This window comes from Pan paniscus, chromosome 23 (assembly GCF_029289425.2).
Source record: "Pan paniscus chromosome 23, NHGRI_mPanPan1-v2.0_pri, whole genome shotgun sequence".
Taxonomy (NCBI): domain Eukaryota; kingdom Metazoa; phylum Chordata; class Mammalia; order Primates; family Hominidae; genus Pan; species Pan paniscus.
The window spans coordinates 45895618-45920155 of NC_085927.1; the positions used below are offsets into that span (position 1 = coordinate 45895618).

Below are 24538 nucleotides of genomic sequence, written 5' to 3' on the forward strand. Positions count from 1 at the left end.
ATGGTTTCCTCATATTCAGGCATATATAACACACAATATATATGTTTTTTATGTCTGGAAGGATATATACCAAAATGTTTATAGTGGTCATATGTCTTGGTGTTGAATTTGGATTTATGAGTGATATATGTCTTTGTGGGGGGAGGAGGTTTCTTATCTGTATTTTCTAACTGTTTAACAAATGAACATGTATTATTTGTACTTAACTAGAAAAAAATGGAGATAATAACACCACCTACCTCAGGGATGCTGTGAAGACTAAATGAAACAATATACATAAAGCTCTTAACACAGAATTCAGCATAAGTACACAACAACTGTCAAGCAGTATGGATGGTATTGTTTCTGTTTTTGCAAATACTCCTCAGGATTCAGGATGTATGCCTTATTATCTATGGTGAAAGCACTCATCTTAATCCAGGCCTGGATCACTTCAAGCTTAAATTACTCTAATAGTCTCTTGGCTGGTCCAGCTAAGAGCTAGCCTCCATCCACCCCTGCCCAGCTTTCTTACCAGGGCCAGGGTTAACTACCTAAAACACCACTCATACCACTTCCACAGTAATGGCCGTCCATTGCTTACATGATTAGGTTCCAAATATCCCAAGCCTTGCCCCACTTGGTTATTCTCTTTTTCTTCTCATTCACTCCTTCAGCAAACATTTACTGAGGGATGTTTATGTGTCTGCAACTTGGTAGAAATGCAAAGGAAAATAAGCTAGGGATTCTTTTCTCAAAGAACTCATAGTCTAGTAAGGGAAAGAGGCATGTAAACAAATACAATATGAACCATGTAATAAAATGTAAATGTATGGCCCAGAGAGAACAAGTGTACATGGTTGATAATCAAGTGAGAAAGGCATAAAGAAATTACAAAGAGGAGACTCACAGTAGGTAAGACTTGAATGGGGTTTGGAGGATGACCACAAATAGCTAATTTCCAGATAGAAACTTTACTCAATTTACTTCACACCTTGGCACATTCTCAAACATCAACTCAAGCAAAATTCAGCAAAATCCCACCTCCCTTCACAATGTAATCCTCTAACTCTAGCCCACGCTCTTTCAATTTGCGGGTCAAGATCCATTCATGACTTAAAGAACCAATTTAAGAGGTTTCAACCACTACTGAAATGAAAGATTAGAGAACTAGAGCTGCAATTCTCAAACTTTTTTGATTTCAGAATACCTTAACACTTTAAAAAATTACCAAAGACTCCAAAGAGCTTTTGCTTCTGTGGTTATAACTACTGCGATTTGCCTATGAGAAACTAAAACTGAGTACTTTAAAAAATGTTAATTCCTTTAAAAGTATCAATAATAAACCAACCATTATATTAGCCTAAAAAATATTTTATGAAAATGGTTTAGTTTGTAAACTAAACTAGTGAGAAGAGTATCATTATTTTACATTTCTACAAATATTTTTAACATCCAACTTAATAGAACAGTGGTCCCCAATCTTTTTGGCACAGGGACTGGTTTCATGGAAGATAATTTTTCCATGGGGGGTGGGGTAGGGTGGGGATAGTTTCAAGATGAAACCGTTCCACCTCAAGTCATCAGGCATTAGATGGAACAGGCAACCTAGATCCCTTGCACGTGCAGTTCACAGTAGGGTATGCACTCTTATGAGAATCTAATGCCGCCACTGATCTGATAGGAGGTGGTGCTCAGGCAGTAGTGCTTGCTGCTCATCTCCTGCCGTGTGGCCTGGTTCCTAACAGGCCACAAGCCAGTACCAGACTGTGGCCTGGGGATTGGAGATGGAATGGAGGATGGCTGGATTCTCATACCTGCTTCTGCATTCAATCTGTTTCAATATTATTCTGAAGTATAAGAAAGAAATTTGGCATTCCATGGATCTGTATCAGGAAAAGGCAAGGTATTTTAATAGGCTTTTTGCCTATCTCTAGATATTCTTCTTTAATACTGTACCAAAGGTTAGTTGCAATGTGGCATGTGAAACCTTATCAATGAATTTTTTCATACTGTTAATATAAAAATTCATTGGTCTTGTACTTGGAATAGATTTTTTTTGCCTATGCATGATTTTGTAACATTATGTGTTGTTCATTTATAAAATACAAGTTCACTAAGTTATAAAGATCTTCCAACTGTTGACACATCTCATTATATAACATCAAAAAATTCACATTCACTAATATCACCACCAATCTCATCTGAAAAGTCTTTTAAGGGCCAGAGCTGTCAAGCTCATAGGCCAGGATACAAGTTTTCCAAAACTCTAGTTTTTGCTTGAAAGTTCAAATTTTATCACTGGCCACAAATATCAGTTTTCCTTAAAATGACAGGCTTGCTTCATTTTTTTTTTTTTTAATTAAGACAGGGTCTTGCTCTGTTGCCCAGCCTGGAGTGCAATGGTACAATCTCAGCTCACTGCAACCTCCACCTCCTGGGTTCAAGCAATTTTCCCACCTCAGCCTCCCAGGTAGCTGGGACTACAGGCGCATGCCAGCACACCCGGCTAATTTTTGTATTTTTAGTAGAGACGGGGTTTCACCATGTTGGCCAGGATGGTCTCGATCTCCTGACCTCATGATCCCCTGCCTCAGCCTCCCAAAGTGCTGGGATTACAGGTGTGAGCCACTGCGCCTGGCCACCTCATTCATTTTTAATAAAACGTCCGAATACCATAGTCTATCAGTTGTTCTTTCAAATAAAAATGGCATCCCATGAAAAAAGTTCAGCTGGCAACTCAATCACAGAAGCAGTTTTCCTTTAGATAACTGTCATACTTAGTATGCAGCAGACGTGCTTTATTTGTATTACCCATTTTGCCAAAGAGATTATTAAAAAGATTCATAATCGAGGATGGAGAATTAGTAATAGTAATAATTTTTACTACTTCAGCAGGAACACTCTGAAGTGAAACTGGCTTTCTCCCCTTCTTTAACTGTTAAGTGTTTGGTGGTGAAGAATTTAATTACTCAGTCGTCATTACATTCTTTGGTACAGGCAGTTTGTGGCATAAGCGGCCCATGTCCTAGTTTTGGCCTGTCACAATAGCATGTGTAGTGAGGTATGGGGGAAAGTACAGTTATTAGAATCACACTGATCTACGTCTCTGGTAACCAACTAGCTCTATGGCTGTGGAAAGCTAATTCATCTCTCAGCCTCAAATTCTTCCATCTTTAAATGAGAATACTACCTACCTCATAGGATTGTTACAAGGATTGACGTAATACATGCAATATCTTACACAGTGCCTGTTCCTTAATGGGGTGGCCCTGTTAACAATAATAAGAAGAAGAAACAGTATCTTAGTTGTATGTAACACTTCACCACATACCAACACACAGGCAGTTCTGACTAGTACAGGACCACAGATTATGAGGGGACCCATAGGGGTCATCTAATTCTAATTCAGCTACTTTACTTGCACCCTCCTTACCTTGCAACCATATTCACATAGCACAGACTGACCTTACAGATAAGAAAACCAATGTAGCACAAGGTTTTAAATGTCTTTCTCAAGGTTACAGAGCTAGTCTAAGAAGCAGAAATTAGTGTCAGGCACATCCTCCTACTCATAACAATTCTGTTAGATAGATAACATTATTCTCTTTTGATTGATAAGGGAAACTCAGGTTCATTCCCTTGAGTTTCAAGTGACATGTCCAAGGTCACAAAAACAGGCCTGGAACCCAAGTCCTGTCATTTGTAGTTCTTCCAACCGTAACTTAGAAATCTGTCTAAATACATGATTCACTCTGTGCAATCATTGATAATTATCTACATCTGGATCTGAATGGAATAACAGACTAACAGACACAATTATGTGAATACTCATTATGACTAAATATGCCAATTGATAACCACCAACAAATCAGTTTGTGTTGTGATATTTCAATTTAAACTGGTGTTTCACTAAACTGAAGACTTCACAAGCTTTGGCATTTAAAAAAACAAAAGATACCTTTTAATTAGCCTCAGAGTATAAAAGAAATACATTTCAAAGGATCATTCTGCAACATTCAAAAAAGTCCCTTTAAGACAGGCTGAGTTGACTATCACAGTCTAAATTTAAATTAACAATTCTACCCCAAAAAAAGTCATTATAGACAAAATAATAAATTTTATTTTAATTGATAGACATTATTTCAATTGAGTTTTATAACAGTCTCTTCACTCACATTGCTATTGAACATGATGTTAAACCAGCTCTGGTGTTTATTAGAGGAACAACTTAGGACAAGTTACTCACCTTTCTGGGCCTCAATTTTATTTTCTGGTCTATAAAATATATGTGATCATGTCTACACCTTGCAAGGATGTTAAGTTTAGGCACAAGGTATACAAAGCACCTGAAAGTATACCTACCCCATAGAGAAAAACTATTATTGTAACAATTTTTATTATATGCTTTGAGTTCACAATCCTGCCTATCCCTAAGTCCATTAAGATCTGAGTAAAACTGGACTTTTCTATTTCCTCCTGCTGCTGTTGCTTCCAATGCCCTACTGGCTACAACTGCCAACTCTCTGACCTAGACTCTCTGCCACCTACTACTAGTGTCCTCAGAGCAAGTCCCTGAACTTCCTTTTATTGTATTAATTCCCTGGTCAGAAAGAAGATAATGCTCATTACTTACCAATTCAGTGATCTGATAATTACCACGTTAATTCTTGCTTGGAACCAATCTAAAAGACTTCAAACAACTTCAAACCTACCGAGGATTTTTTTTCTTGATGCCAAGTTTTAAAAACCAGGAATTTCATTTTTTTAAACAAATGGTCAACTATTAAGAATTCATAAAAGAGCTGCCTGTCATATCTCGTTATAATTTGATTCCTGTATCAACTCAATTACTCAAATCCTTTAGTTCTTCATCTTCTAGCCCTCTTAGATAATAGTCTCCATTAAGTAAAAGGCATTTTGCAGAAACAGATAGAGAAAACTATATATATATATATATATATATATATATATATATATATATATATAGTGTAAAGCTTAGTTTTCTGCAAATACAATTAAATACTCAAGATAGCTGGGAGAAGGGCAAGAAGAGCCCACAGAGATGAGATGGTACTGAGACTCCACTGGTGGCCCTTTCTAAGGGACTAGAACTACACTACAGATTTATCAATGAAAGGTTGAAGGCAAGGGAAAAGGAAAAGCCAGTGACATATGCAGGCACTGCAATGCGCTAGATAATTGATATACATTATTTCTGGGTATTATTTCCATTATCAGGTGAGGAGAGTCAGACTCAGAGAGATTAAGTGACTGGATCCAGGCCAAATAGCTAGTAAACAGTAGAGCCAGAGCCATAATTATAACTGTTCTTTCTGTTACATGTTACGCAGCAGTTTAGTCCAGAAAAGCATTTATCCCTAGGCCAAGAAATAGGGAAGGTAAGTGTATGATTATCTACACACTGGTTTAGCCACACTGTTTCCCTTCCAGCAATGGGAAAAATTGAGAGATAATTCATCTTTAACCTGCGGTTATCACCCAATTATTCCCATTGGTAGAAGAAAACAGTGCTTCTCAAATCTTAGCATGCAGATAGGTCACTAGGTATCTTGTTAAAATGTAGATTCTGATTCAGTAGGTCTACACTGGCGTCTGAGATTTCTGCATCTACCAGGAAATGAAGCTTCTAGTGCTGGGGCCATACTGTAAACAGATTATACTCAATAGTTCCCAATCTTGACCGATCATTTGAATCACCTGGGAATAATCTAAAACCTACAGATTTCCCTCCTTGATTCAGTAGTGTCTGGAATGAGGTCCAGGTTGACTTCAATACAGTCATCCCTCGATGTCCATGGGGGACTGTTTTGAGGACCCCTTTCAGACACCAAAATCCACAGATGCTCAAGTCCCTGATGTATAATAGCACAGTATTTACATATAACCTATGTATATCCTCCCAGAGACTTTAAATCATCTCCAGATTACTTATAATACCTAATACAGTATAAATGCTACGTAGTTTAGTATTTTTATTTGTATTATTTTTATTGTTGCATTGTTATTTTTTTTCTGAATTATTTTCAATCCGTAGTTGGTTGAATGCACAGATGTGGACCCCACAGATACGATACGCCAACTGTACAGAACAGGGACTACTGAGCTATACTATCTCCAGGCACATTCTACCTCAGAATTCTGTAATTCAAAGAAATATATAATTATTAACGACAATAATCACAGCAAGCACTGACTGAGAACACACCAAATGTCTAAGAGCTTTATATATTAGCTTACTTAGTCCTCAAACCACACTGTGAGGTTGGTACTCACAGCACTATCATTCCCATTTTACACATGAGGAAGCCAACGCACCAAGAGACTAACTTGTCCAAGGTCAGTGAGTGAATTGCAGAACAGGGGTTCAGACTTGAACCAACCCGATTTCAAAGAGTCTGTGCCCTCAGACACACCATCTAAAGCTGCTTCCCACATTACCCAATGGTAATGTCACTGATTTTAACAGACACACTTGAACAAATAAATCCAAATGGGTCACCTCAGAAGATGTCGCCCTGGGAAGGCTATGTTCTTATTCCTCAGATGCTACCATCATTCAAAACACGGCCACTGCTAAACTAAATATTTAAAGAGCCCTTGATCTGAAAATGAAAATGCCTTCAGAGCCTAAACCCATGACTTTAAGTATCTTCAAATGGGGTAAAAGCTCACCACTTGAGCACAGATTTGACTCTTTGACAACACCACAAAATCAGGAAGAGCCAATTCGAAGAAACCTAGTGTCTTTCAAAAACCTAGGTAGGTATTTTTTTAAATAAAAAAATTCAGTGTTAAGTATTGAAAACGTTTTCCTCATCACTCATTTCTAAAGCCGATTCCGAATGAGAGTTCCTCAGGTTTTGCGCAACGGTTGTATCACCAGCCAAGGTGACTATTTTGAAGGGCAATATTCATTTGGATGCACAGGTTCTGTTATATTTGTTTTTAAAAAAAAGCAGCCTCTTAGTCATACCAAAAGAAACACATTTGCCCTTCACTATCAGCACAAACATGCATATGTTCAGAACAACTGTCTTGAAGCATGCAGTCTTCCTTTCTGCTGAAAAAGCAACTGCTTTGATACTCTTTTCAGATTATTTTTAAGTGTGTTTTATTTATATACACCAATCCATATTAAAAAAATACCATCAGCAGGCATTAATGAAGCATTTAACTGCATGCAGCACCATAAAAGGTATTGTACAAAGGCAACTATATACTAAAATATGCACACAAATACCCTCACATACAAGGGATAAAGGCACACACAAATACTTCAGGGATACAACTATAAAAACATATTACATTTCTACATCTAGATGAGCTCCTTTGTTAAATAAATGTCTTCTTTCAACAAAGAAAATATTCTGCAAATTCAGAATGGTTTCCAGATTTTTTTTTAAATCAGGCATTAATGCAGCTCAGCACAATTCCACACGACCGACCTCTCTGCTTGAACTGGACTCCCCACACCTTACTGAAGCCACAATTCCCCTGCACAAACTCCCACTCCACTACCCCCCACACACCCAACTCCCCACCAACCTCACAGGGGTTCCTGGGCTGGTCCATGGAATCTGATGACATCACTCTCTCTTCCTTCCTGGAATTCTAAACCCTGCTGCTCTCCCCTTGCACACAGCTACCATCTCCATGGCAACCTCACCTCCTCCTGCTTCCCTATTGGCTTCACGGAGCAGGATACACAAAAAGGTTTTCCGTTCTCCCCACACCACCCGCCCCAAAAAGACGATGCTTTCAACAGGAACCTGAGCTAAATTTAGCTACTTGGGATTCAGAGTCCTATGACTAAGAAAACACAGAGAAATGTCCTCCTTCCAACATTGTACCCTCCTCTCAACCCCACCCAAAAGTGGCTGCTTCACCTCCTCCTCTCTGGTCCCCAACCCAAAAGCAAGTAGTGATATCTGCTGAGCATTAAAAACAACCAAGCCACCTGCCTCACATATAAGATTGGCAGAGAGAAAATTCTCACATTCACCTCCTCCCAACAGGAGAATTTTTAAAAAGAGAACAAAAAACTATGCAAAAAACAGTTGGGCCATTTCAGCTGAACATCACAGTGTTCTGCTGTTTCCTTCCATCCTAAGCCAAGGATTGGGAACTCCACGCCTCAAGGCAGAAGTCTTTAACCTCTTAGAAGATGGAATTCTCCTGCTATTTCCTTGATATGATTTCCTCCATCATAGGAAGAATAAATGGGGAGGAGAATTAGGTAAAAAGACTGCACACTTCAGTGATCAAACACACTAAGCCTGGAAGCACAAATCCTGGGTCCAACTTTCCATCCAAGGGACTGACCTACTATGTAAACTTAACAAATTCTCACATACCTCATCTAAAAAGCAGCTCCCACACAGGGATATTATAAGAATTACTGACAAAATTAATGTAAATTAGTTTGGGTCCCTGTGTCAAAGGGACTGAATCAAGAGTAAGTTGGCATTATTATTAGTAAAATTCCTGTGGATATTAACAGATGTTAACAATCCCCAGAGGAAGAACATAAACTTTTAGAAAATTATCCTTTCATAATCATAGATATACCATAAAATATACATAACTTCTTGAACCACAGGCAGTTCCTACAAAGGTATCTACTTCTGGTAAAACTCCAGCTCTACTCACCTCATACACCAGCCAATTTGTGACTAGTATTTTCTTTGCTTAATCCAAACTCTAATTTTGAAATTGTTACTCCTCACTCTCCCTAAATAATGACTAAATATGGACCAGGGCTTCATTCTCTGGCTCAGATGCCCACTTTGCATTCTAGAGAAGTAATTCCTTCTCAGAGCCATATTCGATAGCTGAGCACTGAATCAACGCAGTGGCTATGTCCTATGTGACTCTGAAGGACAAAGTATCAACTGTGACCAAGTAATAAGGGCTCCAAGCAGGTCAGAGCCTTGTAGTAGGAAAGGGAGAAAAGGAATGAAAAAAATAAGGCACACACAGGAAAATTGTATTTTCAGTTTGCAAAGCAGAGACTCAACTCCAGGGCACCAACTCTCCAGCAAAAAAAAAAAAAAAAGACAGGAAAGAAGAATAATTTAGTGTAATAACAGTCATCTACCCCACAGAAAACTTAAACAATTTAGAACAATTAGAGAAGTCAAAAGAGTCAAGATGCCTCTAGTTAACACACAGGCATCTAGAAAAAGCTTTATAACTGTTGTGGAAAACAGCAAAGGATGAAGCACATGCTAACAACTGAAACCCACATTGCAGTGCGGGGTGGGGGGCAATATGATTAGCCCATCTCTGAGATATTTGTTTTCTTATTTCGCTCCTTGTTGACCTTAACAAGCCATTCCTTGTGTGAAAGCATTCCTATGGACACCATGGTTCCACTGGCTAAGTATTAAGTATGATAAGCACTAATAATTAGTATTAAAAGCACTAATAATTATTAAGTATAATAAGCACAGTCACCTTATTCTACAAGAGGGAGACTAAAGCAGTTTCTGAGATTGCCCATCAAATCAATTACTAAACTTGACTTATTATGAAGAAATCTATCAGCAATGGCCTAGACTAAGTGGAAAGTTGCAAAACAAAGCTCCATTTATCTACTCTTTGGCTCAAACGTACATTAAGAGCACTTACTACGTTCCAAGAGTTTTATATGTGTCATCGCTATTTCAAAAAAATAAAAACACCAACACTAGTATATATTCTTTTTGTTGTTGTTGTTGTTGTTTTTGCAATGGAGTCTCACTCTGTCGCCCAGGCTGGAGTGCGGTCATGCCATCTCGGCTCACTGCAACCTCTGCCTCCCGGATTCAAGCAATTCTCCTGCCTCAGCCTCCTGAGTAGCTGGGATTACAGGCAAGCGCCACCGGGCCTGGGTAATTTTTGTATTTTTAGTACAGATGGGGTTACACCATATTGGCCAGGCTGGTCTCGAACTCCTGACCTCAGTCGATTTGCACACCTTGGCCTTCCAAAGTGCTGGGATTACAGGTGTGAGCCACTATGCCCTGCCTAGTATACATTCTTACTCCACTTTGCAAACACAGAAACAGAGTTCCAGTGATGTCAAGGTGACCATGGTTATATACTCATTATTTCATTTTTTTAAAAAAGCCAGGATTCTAACCCAGATCTGTTTGGATTCCAAAGCCTGTGCATTTTTCCACTTAGCTTCCTATTTTCAGATAGTGAGGGTTGGAAAAAAAACATCTAGAAATCATTTTACATCTGTGTTCTCTTATGCCATCGATAAAATATAGGACACTTGACATCAAGGTCAAAGTCATACTTTTCATGTATTACTAACAGTATTAAACTCTAAGTAGGCACTCAATACTTATTAATTTATTATTCTAATCCTATTATTCTAAACTTCTGGACAAACGGCAATGATTCTACTCAGATCTTTTTAAATTAAAATTGGCTTGAGAAATTACATGCTGAAATGAAATGACAAAACTTCAGATAACATTCTGGAATTAATTTCATAATATTTGAGATGAAAAAAATTATCACTGTCATAATGCCTACACTGGCCCAGTTATAATGTCATAATACCTACACAGTCTATTTGTTGGTTTTAATCCACAAACCCTAATGCAGTCAGGATCTATACATTAGATTTATGATTTCTACATTCTACATATAGAACCAGAGCATTTCTTCAGGGATTCCACTAAAATTAAATCAGCTGACTAGAGGACCATGCTAAAGAGGCCAAGGTCACGTGTCTGCTACCCATGTGAACCAGTTAGCATCATTCTCTCCTACAGCCACAACATACACCCTCTTGTAAACATATATCCTTTTTTACTCTGAAATTAAGGCAAACAATCACCTTTTCTGGAAAAAAAATGTATCTACTGATGTCAAATATTATAATCAGATTTTATTCTTTAGAAAATAGTTATTGTCTTTCAAATAATATTTTCAATCATCCATTCTTTCTTCCAATACTTACTGAATACTTACCACACACCAGTCGATAATCTCAAAAGGCTGGCACCAAAGAACAAATAAATAGAGCTATGTGTGGTATTCAATATAGCGAAGGTGTATATAGGTATGGTGACAGCACACAGAAGGAAAGGCTACTTTTAGAAGATGCCATGGAGAATGAGCAGGAGTTCATTTAAGTAAATGAGGAAGGTAAGAGCATTCCATGGAGGGAGAACAAAGATTTACAAAGGGATGGTCATAAGACAACATAACAAATTTGAACTTTGAAGAATTTTACTAAGGCCAGGTTCAGAATGGAGAGATATGACCAGTTAAGAGAAGGCAAGGCAACATCTTTTAGATTTTCTACCTAACCCAAATTAGGTTTTCCTAAAATGCCTTACTTTGAGTTAGATTTCCACAGAGTAAAAGGGGAAAAAAAATTAATATTATGGAGATTTGTTCTCCTCATAGTCTCCACGATAAGAATAATGGCCAAAATGAGGTACATCCTTCTGAAAATGAAGCTGTTAGTGGCTGAGACCCTCAATGAAGAGGTTCTTTTGTCTGCAGAGGAAAATCCAAATCTGCTGCCTTATTAGGTAGAATGAAAATGTCCCTCTTATTCTTGGAGAATTAGTTTAAAAAGTGGTCAATGAAGCTTATTCATCAATTCTACTTTCCTGTGGCTGTTTGAAACAGCATGTTGAATATCTGACAAGCAAATTTACATTAACTTCATCCCCACATAACACCCCAACACATAAACACAAAAATGTATGTGCACACTCACATCCTACAAGCTCGACAGGAAAAGGATCAGTATGTGTATGGAGGGAAAGCTATCTATCAGCTGTAGCAATCACAGAACGCAAGTAGAAGAAAGTAAACTTTTTACCAAAGCGATTACATATACAGAAATAGGCAAAAAACCTAAGTGCATAACTCAATGAATTTTCACAAAGTGACCATCCCCCCGACCCCCGCCATGTAACTAACACCTAGGCCAAGAAATAGGACATTACCAGCACTACAGAAGCCCATCCTGTGCCTTTGCAAAGTCACTCCCACCAGCCCACAATGACTTAACACCATAAATTCACTCTGCCTGTTTTGAAGTTTATGTTAATGGAATTGCACATTATGCATTCTTTTGTGTTGGCTTCTTTCACTCCACATTATATCTGTAAAACTGATCCATTTGTTGAGTGTATTCCATCTTATAAATATATCATAATTTACTGAAAAATATTTCAGTAATGTTGAAAGGCCTCTGTGCCATTTCCAGCTTGAGGCTATTCCTAAAAATCCTTGCACATGTCTTTCAGTGCACACATGTATACATTTCGGTTGGGTATGCCTAGGAGTGGAATGACTGGTTATAGGGTACACTTATGTTGAGCTTTGGTAGATACTACCAACTGCCAGTTTTCCAAAGTTGTACCAATTTACATTCCTACCACCAGCACATGAGGGTTCCAGATGCTGAACGTCCTCACTAATGCTTGGTAATGTCTGCCTTTTTCATTTTAGTCATTCTGGAGGTAGTGTGATAATATCTCATCGTGGTTATTTGCTTTAGCCTGATGATTAACGATCCTGACCATTTTTTGGAACATTTGGAGATCATCTTTTGTGAAGTAACTATTCAAATATTTTGCCCATTTTGCTACTGGGTTGTTCAAAAGATTCATTAAAAGAACTTATTTTATATATGGGTTTGTAGTTGTTATTTAGATATTCTAGAGACTAGCCAGATCCCTATACTACAAATACTTTCTCCTACTTTGTAGTTTGCCTTTTTACTTTCTTTTATATACATATAATTTTTCCCCCTCCAAAAGACAGGGTCTTGCTCTGTTGCCCAGGCTGGAGTGTAGTGGTGCAATCATAGCTCACTGCAGCCTTGAACTCCTAAGCTCAAGCAATCCTCCTTCCTCAGACTCTGGAGTAGTTGGAACAATAGGCACATGGCATTATGCCCAGTCAACTTAAAAAAAAAAATTGTAGAGATGAGGTCTTACTATGTTGTTGACCAGGCTGATCTTTAACTCCTGGTCTAAAGCAATCCTCCTGCCTCAGCCTCCCTCCCAAGTAGCTAAGAATACAGGTGTGCACCACCACATCTAGCTTTACTTTCTTAATGGCATCTTTTAATGAACAGATAATTCCTAAGTTTGATGTAGTCAAATTATCATTTTTTCCTTTATAGTCAGCATTTATATCCAGTTCAAGTAAAGAGTATCATGAAAACATTCTTCTATGTTTTCTTTTAGAAACTTTCATAAAGTAGCATTTAAAATGTGAATTTTCCTATAATCCTAGCACTTCGGGAGGCTGTGCCACCGCACTCTAGCCTGGGCAACAGAGCGAGACCTTGTCTCAAAATAAAAAATAAAAAAAAAAAATACCCTACCAAAAAAAAAAAATGGACAATGATGTTTTCTTCCACCTAATAGGTCAAACAACTCAATCTATGAATTAAGCAAGATTACATTAAATTAAACTCATCAAGCTTTTATCAAGTGCCTCGTATGCGCCCAGGGCTGTGTTAGGTGCTACAAGAGACGAAAATGGTAAGAGATGTTTCCTAACCTAAGTGAATACTAACCTTAGCTAATAATTGCATGACACTCAAATATCAATTGTGTTGAGTGTTTAAATAAAACTGAGAATTTTGACATTGGAGCCCAAAAATAATAAATAACCCTCCACCATCCTCAGCTATCCAAGCTGATTTTAACTTCAACAAAGAACAGGAGGACAAAGGCATTTCCTTATTAGTGCTACTGTTTCCAGTACACACATCTAAAATCCGTATCATTTACCACTTTTCTTAAGAGTACAAGAAAGAACTTAAAAATGTAAGTTATAAGTCCAGCATCTTCTAGTCCAACTACTTAAAAGAAACAGCAGAATCCAGAAATAATACAATTTTTCCCAGAATAAAAAAAATCTAGGTCATTCTAGCTAGAGAACAGTGGGGCAGGAAAGGAAAAACATGTATATGTATACACATATGCTTTCACACACCCACACAACCCTAAACTTTTTCTTAAGTGTTTTCCAATTTTCTTGTCCACAATTTCTTATCCCTTTCTTCCTGATCTTAGAGAAAAAGGTTACCAAAAAAAAAGCCAAAAGCCAAACTTAAAAAAGAGTCCCAGTGGGTTAGAGATCAAATATATTTATGGCCTCTTTTTATGAAAGATAAATTTGGGAAGGTCAATCCAGGATGAAAAGTTGAAAGGGTTAGTTAAGGGAAGGGATAGTCATTCAACCAATTTAGATGAGCAACAAGTTTTTAAAGTAAACAGAGTCATCGAGTTTGCTTTATTCTCCTATTCTATCATAAGCCTCAAAATAGAATTATGCGCCTCTCTTAAACACACAGAACGGGAGGAAAAAGAAGCAGTCTGATAATTTTACAGGTCAAGGTAAACCAGATGCTTCACAGACTGGGCTTCCAGGTCTTAAGCACATTTTCTGAAATAAAGCAAGACTCTGTGAGTAGAGCTTAAGAGAAGATCTTGAGCTAAGGTAGTAAACAAGAAGAAAAGAAGCTTATGGAATTAAAACTCTTTTATCAGGAAAATGTTCAAAGTCACTCCTCTGATGCAAAACAACAGACAAAGGCTTGACCTGAGGATTAAATTCTTCAACAGGAACCATAATTTCCCATGGCATTCATTCATTCAACAAACTTTCATAAAATGTACACCTACTATGGTCCCATAGTGCTAGGCACCATGAATACAGTGCGGAAAACAGACATAGTCCTTTCTCTGATGAAGCTCAGTCGAATTGGGGAAAAAGACATTATACCAAGTAAATAAATAAAGATTTAGCAACAAACGATGAGCATTAAAGAAAAAACATTGTAGGGAGTCTTCACAGTGATCCCAACTGAAGATATCTTGTTGCTTCACCCCATCAATTCCTACGATTTTCCTCCAAGGTCTACTACTGTCTCCACCGGCAATCTATCCCTACATTCTGAACACTGTCTCTGCTCAAGCAAATCAACAAGATTTCAAGGTACGGCCTGAATTCAGTACTGCAAATGGGTGCCTCTTGCACACAGCACTTAAGAGTACTTGACAAGTGCACATCCCAAAGACAGCAGAGAGCAGTAAAGTGAAGTGGGGTCTCAAGAGCCCCTCATACACTCTCCTTGCACACTGCCCTAGAAGATAAAAAGAGGTACCTGCCTGCCTCTAGATCAGAACTTCTGCCTTTCTGCCATTTCAAAAGTAGCTTTTGTACAACTGCATAAGAATCTACAATTACCCCCAATAAAAATTTCCATTAATTAAAAAAAAAAGCAGCTTTTATGGCCGGGCACAGTGGCTCACACCTGTAATCCCAGCACTTTGGGAGGCCAAGGCAGGTGGATCACTTGAGGTCAGGAGTTTGAGACCAGCCTGGCAACATGGTAAAACTCTGTCTCTACTAAAAACACAAAAATTCATCAGGCATGGTGACTTGCGCCTCTGTAGTCTCAACTACTTGGGAGGCTGAGGCACAAGAATCACTTGAACTCAGGAGGTCGAGGTTGCAGTGAGCCGAGATCGCACCACTGCACTCCAGCCTGGGCAACAGAGGGAAACTTTGTCTCAAAAAAATAAAAGCAGCTTTTAGAGCCTTGAGGTCTCTCCATAAACATGACAAAATGGTTTGCCTCCTTCCTCTCTCCAGCATCGGCTCTTTATATATCAGAGGCAGGAAGTTAGTATGCTTAAAATGGGACAAGGATGACAATAAAAATAAGTTTAAAGTGATTTTTCAAAAATCTTTTTAACTACCACATTACCCTTAGAAAGGAGTTTCTTTCTGAGAAGGGTTTGGAATTTATATATAACTCACAATGTGGAAGAATATGTATCACCTTTAGGCCCAGAACACAATGGGTTGAGCCTGTCTCTGAAACAAAGCTAGCTGTGTGACACCGCGCATGTGCAGTTTTCTCACCTGCAAATGGACTTGAGGCCATTTATCCTAGAGTTCTGATAAATTGTATGAGATAACATGAGTCTGGTACCTGGCAAATAAGAGCCACTCGAAAAACAAACAACATCTTAGCTACGTTCTCTTCTTTACACCTAGTCAAATGGGGGATTTAAAAAAATCACAGTGAGAAAGATCCTACTGTTGAATTGAGAACATAATTCTCCGTCGGTTGCAATGCTATATTGCTAAGACTCACTCAAGAAGGGTGACCATGTAACTTGTCTTATGCTATCCCAATTTCAAATACTCTGACACATTATTCCTATAGCATCAAAAATATCCCAAAAAATCAAATATTTCAGCATCCAAACTCTATCTCCCAGACATCCTCGCTACCTAGAAATAGCACTAAAATTTTTCATCAGAGGATATATTGTACATTTGGCTCAAGAAAAAATGTGGCTGGGCATAGTGGCTTATGCCTGAAATCTCAGCACTTTGGGAGGCTGAGGCAGGAGGACTGCTCAAGGTCAGGAGCTCAAGACCAGCCTGGGCAATACAGTGAGACCCATCTCAAAAAAAAAAAAAAAAAAACACACACTCTTCAATTAACCAGGCATGCTGGCATGTACCTGTAGTCCCAGCTACTTTGGAGACTGAGGTAGGAGGATCGCTTGAGCCCAAGAGCTCGGGACTGCAGTGAGCCAGGATTGCACCACTGTACTCCAGCCTGGGCAACACAACAGAGTGAGACCCTATCTAAAAAAACAAGAAGAAATGTGATCATGGTGCTTATGAGAGGACAAAAGGGACAAAGTATGAAGAGGTCAAAACAAAGCAATGCTGCTAAGGGCTTTATGCCAACACAGTATATTTTTACATAGTCTATCCTAATAAGCTCACATTTACGCAACAACATCAGTACAACAGCTGAGTGGATTAGAATAAAATTGCAAAGACCTAAATGGACCCCTGGGATGGCAGAGTTTCTGTAATCATCAGCTAGACCCAAAAAACTAACAGTCAATACCAGGCATACCCTCAGTCTAACCAGGCAACCAAAATAGAAGCAAAATAGAAAATCAAGTATATATATAAAATATATCCCTGGTGGAATCAGGAGGGCACAAAAGAACAATTCATAGTGCCTGCAGCTGAGTGTCACCAAAAAAAATCCTCTTTTAAGCTGTGCAGAGTGCCTGATATACTGCAGTAGGTGGGAAAACGGCCAAATTCAAGCCCACGTCAGAGCACATCAGGTATGCTCCCCTGGCAACAATACTACATGGGATGTGGGTGCAAAACACCTTCCTACTTCCTTTGAGTTTAAAGTCACTGTCACACTCACCCTTTGGCACACAGCTACACAGGGCCAGTGATACTCAGTTTACAATGTAAATAAACCATCCCCATGCAATGTTATATTTTGAACCATTCAGACAAGTGTGCAGGATTCAAAAAAATGAAAAATAAAGAGTGGCTTGTTTTTCCAAGTCTCATTCACATTCTCATGTTCCCAATCCCCATTTCTAGCAAATGCCTCCCAGGTCCAGAAAAAAATTCCTTTCCTAAATATTCACCATCTGCGTTTAATTTGGCCATTCCTTCCTCCCTCTCTTCTCTGCTCCCAACCCACAAGAAACATATACATATGTTTATGTTTATATATACATATCTCCCCTCCTTTTAACATTCCCTGAAAACAAATATAGAAAAGATTAGAAAGGAAAAGAGACTAGGAGAGGGAGGTAAACAGGGCAGGCAAAGGGAGCAGTTCACAGAATGAGGCACAAAGACAACATGAGACGTTGCTCTTGAGCTCCAGCAGTAAGGGCTGTTTCTGATTAGGTGCGTACAATTGCAGAGCTGCACAGGAAGTGCTGAGGGGGCCTTCTTGGTCAGCCCCATCCCAAACACACTGAAAACCTTTGTACTGTAGCAGGCCCATCTGGAATCAGTTAGGACCAAGCTCCTAGCAGCCTTTCCTTTTTTCTTTTTCTTTTTCTTTTTCTTTTTTTCCCTAAAAAAAAAAAAAAAAAAAAAAAAACACTCTCTAAAACCACTTAGCTCAGTTTTCCTGCCTGCAACCTTCTCATCCCTTCCTTCCAAATCATCCCTTCCTTCCAAATCATCCCTTCCTTCCAAATCACCCTTCGGAACATATTTCTCCCACTGCCCTTCTGGGGTCACCACTAACAAGATGAGTCATATAAGAACATAAAGCATTCAGAGAGCTAGCATCCTCCCTAGAGCCCAGAAACCCCCCAAACAGTATAGTCTTCATGCAACTAAAATCCCTTTTTAGACCATTTTGGGGTTTTTTAAATGCTATTTTTAGAAATTCGAAGTGGCCTGCTTTTTTTAAGCATTTAAATGAAGCATCTCCTTTAGGAAACTGTTTTCATGTGTTCTATCTTCTAAATCATGCAAAAAGTAGGAAAAAAAGAAACTCTGGCATAGTTCTCCTAGCATTCAAAAGGAAAAATATTTTTCCATTCACAATCCTAAGTTAAATTGCTTATATTCGTTTCTGTAAATTTGATTTTTACTAATGCTTTCTCAAAAAAAAAAAAAATGGGACTTACCCGGTACTGTGGTAAATGTCTAGAACTAAGGAGACCTGGACAATAGTCTTGATGGCCACTAAGTAGCCATATGGCTTGGAATAAATTATTTATCCTTCCTAGGTCTCTCTTTTTTTCACCAGTAATATGGGGCAAGGCAGATTCTTTCCAGCACCACAACTTCCTCAAACCCCACACACCTAATAAAACATAAGAGTACACACAAAACTGGCCTCCAGTTTCACCTAGGAATCACCACTTTAAAGAAATGTTCTTATTACCTACCAAAGACTGTACAGAAAGGAGTTGTGTGTGGGTGGAGAGAATGGACAGAGGCTCTCAGCTGGCACCCTCTTCTATGAGCCATATTCCCTGTCCTCCTAGTGCTTAGAGACATCACAACCAAGACAGGCCATTAAAATGTCTAAGGAAAGTACAAGCCTAGCCATCTGGGCCCAGCAAACTCACCAAAGAAGTACAGCACCAAGACCTGCAGAATTAAATTCACTCCTAAGCTACTGAAATGTAACTTCTCCTTTGTGCTCAGTTTTAAAGCATCTTATTTTAATTGATCTCAATAAATATTTACCAAATCGATCAAGAAGGCCAGATTCAAATACAAAAAAAGAATAGAAACTGCCCTATCCTCAAGAAGTTTATAATCTACAGGCAACAGAGAGAGATGTTCAAAGACAATGTTAGTCCAATACTTGATAATGATGAGGTAATTATAAAGTACTGTGAGAGTCCTCTAACTGATGCTTCCTCCACGAGCCTTCTTTGACAGTCTACACCTTTTTAGAGCTCTTCCTCTTATTTTCTTCCGTTAAACTGTTCTAATAAATCTGAAGATTATATTTCACCATGAAATTTAAAGGCTGGCGCTATAAACTGTCTAAACTTACAGGAGTCAGTAACTGTTTAACAATTAGTTTATATCCATAGAGGGGGGACAGACCAACATAAACCATCTCCCAAGCCACACTGGTGACAACCAGAGCAGGAACACTGAAAACTCCCTCAACAGGAGCGCCACCTTTATACCTATGGCAATTAGGAACCAATTCTTGACCTCAGGCTGGTTTCTGGGATTAAGAACCAGTCCAGCAAGTAAAAGGTTTGAGATTAGAACTGTCTGTTGTCAGCCCCTCAGACACAACCAGAATGGCAGGAATTGCTGTGAACCACATACAAAGTTTTTGCCAGGAAGTACACACAGTATCTGCTCTTATCTGGAGCCAATGTGATCAATGTTTTCCTCTCAACTAAAAATGGTCTAGTTCTTAAAGGGCCTGTTTTACCATTTCACATCCAGAAGAAGAGAAAATTACTCCTATATGGGCTGAGGCCTTAATCTCACATGCTAAGTAACCTGAGGATGAGTGGGTTCCTTTTCCTTGGCCACGGCATAGGGGACCGACCACCTTGTGGGCAGGCTCCCTAAAAATGTATTCTCTTAGTGTGTTAAACTTCCCCTCTCTACGCTGGCAAGACTTCAAACACATTCAGAGAGAAGTTAAGACTATATGAGGTGGGGTTCCCGAAACAGCAGGGTCACATTTCCTCCTGGAACGTGGAAAGCTGAACTGTAGGAGGTGCCTATAAGAGATTTGGCCCACTCCTGAAACATTAATACACTTCAAATTAGGCACAGAGAACTTGGCAGCTCGGCCGACTCCCAAACCAGCTCTAAACAAAACTGGACTGGTCAGGATTCTTCGTGGCAAACAGCAGTAGAAGGAGCCAATCAAAACTCTTGACCCTGCCAAAGAATTGCCGCCTTTTCCTTAAAGGGAAAACACTTCAAGGGGAGTGTGTCTGTATTTCTAAGGAGAGAAAAGGAGTTTTTAGATTTTCTGAACTCCTACATCCAGTTGCTTTATTTCTGTAAATTCTTTTTCCTACATTCGGTCTCCTCTATTAACACCAGAATTGCCACTGGGTGTAATTAAAAAACAGGCTAGGCCAGGCGCAGTGGCTCACGCCTGTTATCCCAGCACTTTGTTTGGGAGGCCGAGGCAGGCAGATCACGAGGTCAGGAGTTGAATACCAGCCTGACCAACGTGGTAAAATCCCGTCTCTACTAAAAATACAAAAATTAGCCAGGTGTGGTGGCACACATCTGTAATCCCAGCTACTCAGGAGGCTGAGGCAGGAGAATCACTTGAACCCAGGAGGCAGAGGTTGTGGTGAGCCGAGATCGCACCACTGCACTCCAACATGGGTGACAGAGCGAGACTCCGTATCAAAAACAAAAACAACAACAACAACAAAAACAGGCTAGAGCTCTACAGAAAGACGCCACAATCCTAACACTACTTTCAACCAAAGGAGGCAGGGCATCCCCCCTCATCTTATTGCCCTCATCTTACTGCTACCACTTAAGGGCAAAGTCCTCCCAAAGATTCCTCCCCTGCAGCCTCATCTTTTCCCTACTGCCTCTTCCCTTTTCTCTGACCTTCTCTCCCCAGCCATTCAAAACTCAGCAGAAATACTAAAGTAAATTTCATCCTGATCAGAGTCTCTCGAAAGCACAGAGGCAACGTAGTAGACGGGGCTTCTCAAACTGTGAGGAGCAACCTTTTCTGCTAACTTTCCAATCCATCAGGGAATCATACTTTTGTAAAGTGCAGTAAAATGAATTATTAGAAAAATGAAATTTTAAAAAACAAGAAATATAAAATACAAGCCCCAGTTTTTTATTGTTAGACTTAACACTCACAAAAGTATTCTGTCAAATTGCTATAGAAGTTCTAAGTGCATACAATCAATTTCTGCACCTATCTTGTATGAATTGGTAATAAACAGCAAACTAGTACCAGTCTACAAATGACACTTTAATTAGCACTGGTAAAAGGAAAGGAGAACAAGCTTTGTTCACCACACAATCCTAGGGATTAACACAGCTCACTTACTAGTCATATGACCTTAAGCATATCATTTAATTTTTCTGAATCCTAATTTCTGCATTGATAAAATAGCAACATAATGTCACCAAAAATATTCTGCAAAGTTAAGGAAAGATTAAAAAAATGTAATGCCAAGAAGCCTAACACAGTGCCTGATTTAGATTAGGAATCCAATGAAATAACTATTACTATCAGGTTTTCTAGGTATTTCCTTTTATCATTCTCTTTCAATTCAAAGGCAATTCTAATCCCAGTAAATCCTAACCTTGGGAGTCAGTATTTTCAAAGCTAATTGTAACAAGCAAAATTCAGATCTATAATCTTTTATTGTCTTTAGTATCTTTTCCCTTTTGATGTCAGGAACAGAAAAAAAAAAAAATCAAATTTTCATGTTGTGCCAAAAATGAGTTCCCACTTGATCACTAGTGTTTTCTGTTTGACCCAAGATATATTCCAATTTGATTTCTGGTCAAACTATTACCAGCTCAATCACTAATTCTGCTGTCATTCTAGACTTGTTATTGTTATTTTACTTAATACTGAGGAGATACAAGAAGAATATTTATAAATTATGTGAAGGATATAAAGAATAACAAAAACATATGCCATTAGAATTCTAGTTTTTCCTCCACCTCCTGCTCCCACCCCCAAATGTATTTTCCTACATGGGCTGAGCCCCTCCTTCACTACTGTCCTTAAAGATCTGAATTTAAGTCCTAACTCTGCCACTTCATGACCCATATAATCTTCAATAAATCGCATCCCCTCTCTTAAGGCTATCTGCTACCTATCAAATGAAAAGGCTGAACAACATGGTTACTAACGTTGTTTTCAGCTCCCTGTTTGATTTCAGCTAGGTTCAACACTTTTCATGTTAAATCCCCCTGACTCCTTATCTTTCTATTTTACACAATTCTAGTAGCCATTATCCCACCCCTGAATTTGCTATACCAAATCCTCCAACCAAAAACTCTGACCACCACCACCACCACCACCACCCCCCCTTAATTTTTCCCTCAGTCCTTCCTTCCTGTTCTCAACAAGTACCTCCAGTCACTGAGGAGAGATAATTACACCTGATCCTCCAAGATCTCCACCTCCTTCAACATCTAGATCCATCCTTTCACAAATATTTCCCTTGTGTATTCACAGCACAAGGGCTAAAAAGGAAAGCCCCCAAGAATTCAATCCAACATTTTTATATATGAAACAAGCCACACTTATAATATAAAAGTAATAACAGAATGAATGAAAATATTTGCAAATGTGTATCGGAAAAAGGATTTGCTACATATATAAAGAATTTCAAAATGAACTCAGTAAGAAAATGAACCACCCGGCCAGGAACAGTGGCTCACATCTATAATCCCAGCACTCTGGGAGGCCAAGGCGGGTGGATCACCTGAGGCAAGAGTTCAAGGACAGCCTGGCCAACATGGCGAAACCTCGCCTCTACTAAAAATACAAAAAATTAGCTGGCCACAGTGGCGTGTGCCTGTAATCCCAGCTACTTGGGAGGCTGAGGCAGGAGAATCTCTTGAACCCAGGAGGCGGAGGTTGCAGGGAGCCAAGATTGCGTCACTGCACTCCAGCCTGGGCGACACACCGAGACTCCGTCTCAAAAAAAAAAAGAAAAGCAAATGAACCACTCATTTTAAAAAAATGTGCAAAACATTTAAATAGACCCATCATCAAAGAGATATGACTGACAAATATGCAAATGAAAGATGCTAAACATCATTAATATTTAGGAAAATACAAATTGAAGCCATGAAGAGATATCCGTTATATACCTATCAGAAGGACTCTCATTTTTTAAAAAAACAACGGACAATACCAAATAGTGGAAAGAATGTAGATATATTTATTGCTGACAGGAATCCAAAGTGGTACAGCCACTTTGGGAAACAGTTTGGCAGTTTCTCATACGCTTAAACACTTCATATACACTTACATGACCCAGCAGCATTCCCACCCTTAGGTATTTACCCAAGAGAAATGAAGCTACTCAACAGCAAAAAAGAAATGCATTACTAATACCTAAAACAGTACATACGAATCTCAAAAGAATTACACTAAGTGAAAGAAGCCATACTCAAAAAGCTACATAATACATGATTCCATTTATATAACATTTTAGAAATGGCAAAATCATAGGAACAGAAATCTGATCAGTGATGCCAGTGGCTGCGGATGCGAAGAGAGAACTAACTGTGAAAGAGCCTGAAGAAACTTTCTATGGTAATGGATGCATTTTATATCTTGATTGTGGTAGTGGTTACATGCCTATATTACATTTGTCAAAATTCATAGAAATGTAGCCTTAAAAGAATGAATTTTACTGCACGTAAATTATACCTGAATGAACTATATATATATATATACACACACGCACACACACACATACACACACACACGTATACATACGTGTATACGTATAAAATCCCCCTCAAAAAAAAAAAAAAAAAAAAGCCCTGTCCCCCTTCCGTCACAGAGCAGTTAGCACAGCAGCCAAGGACACAGGTAGGTGAGGAGCTGAGGAATCAAGGATGCACAGGACAGCAGGCCCAGAGGCCAAAGATAAGAGTGGTTGGGGGTCAGGGGGCACTGGAAGACTACAGGTAAAGCTGGGAAACTCTAGGGAGATTAGGAAGCCACAAGGAAGAATGGGCCAAAGGAGCCCATTGACTGAGGATTCCAGAACATGAGGAGTAGGGTACAGAGGTGGTGGAGTCAGCCATCGCGGTTGGAAAACTGGCTACACTGAGCAAATAAGTAAACATATTGGGGATAAGGGGAGCCAAGTTTTTCCCTACTGGAGAATATATTTACAAATATGGAAAGAGGTTGGCTGCATTTAATGGAGTTATCAGTGTGAATTCATGATTTTATAATATAAAATGTATTGTTTTATAATTTAAAATATGTAACACACACAAACATCATGCATGTATATATACGTATATAGCACAAAGAGATATGGAAATATAGGTGTATATGTGGTATATATGTGTTTATGTACATATATATGTACACATACACACAATTTCTAGCTGTTTGCTGAGACAGCCTAGAGGCAATGACACTCTAGTAGCAATATGCATACCCACCACCCAGATGTTGGTTTCTAATTACTATCCTCCATTTAAAAGAACCAGAGCTTCTTGGAAATGGCTG

The 24538-nt window shown here is 38.9% G+C and overlaps 1 protein-coding gene across 19 annotated transcripts in view; it reads right to left on the reverse strand.

The window, feature by feature from the left end:
* RBFOX2 (RNA binding fox-1 homolog 2) overlaps positions 1-24538 on the reverse strand; it is a 291043-nt gene that overhangs the window by 216135 nt on the left and 50370 nt on the right. For 2 of the 19 annotated variants that reach the window (XM_055105886.2, XM_055105883.2), the window contains exon 1: positions 7549-7718. The exons of 14 other annotated variants lie outside the window; for them this stretch is intronic. In XM_055105886.2, the coding sequence (XP_054961861.1) occupies positions 7549-7590 (42 nt within the window). In that variant the 5' untranslated portion in view covers positions 7591-7718. Of the gene's footprint in view, positions 1-7548; positions 7762-24538 lie in introns of those variants that run through there. 3 more of the 19 variants (XM_057301019.2, XM_057301021.2, XM_057301018.2) reach the window with 3 other exon arrangements.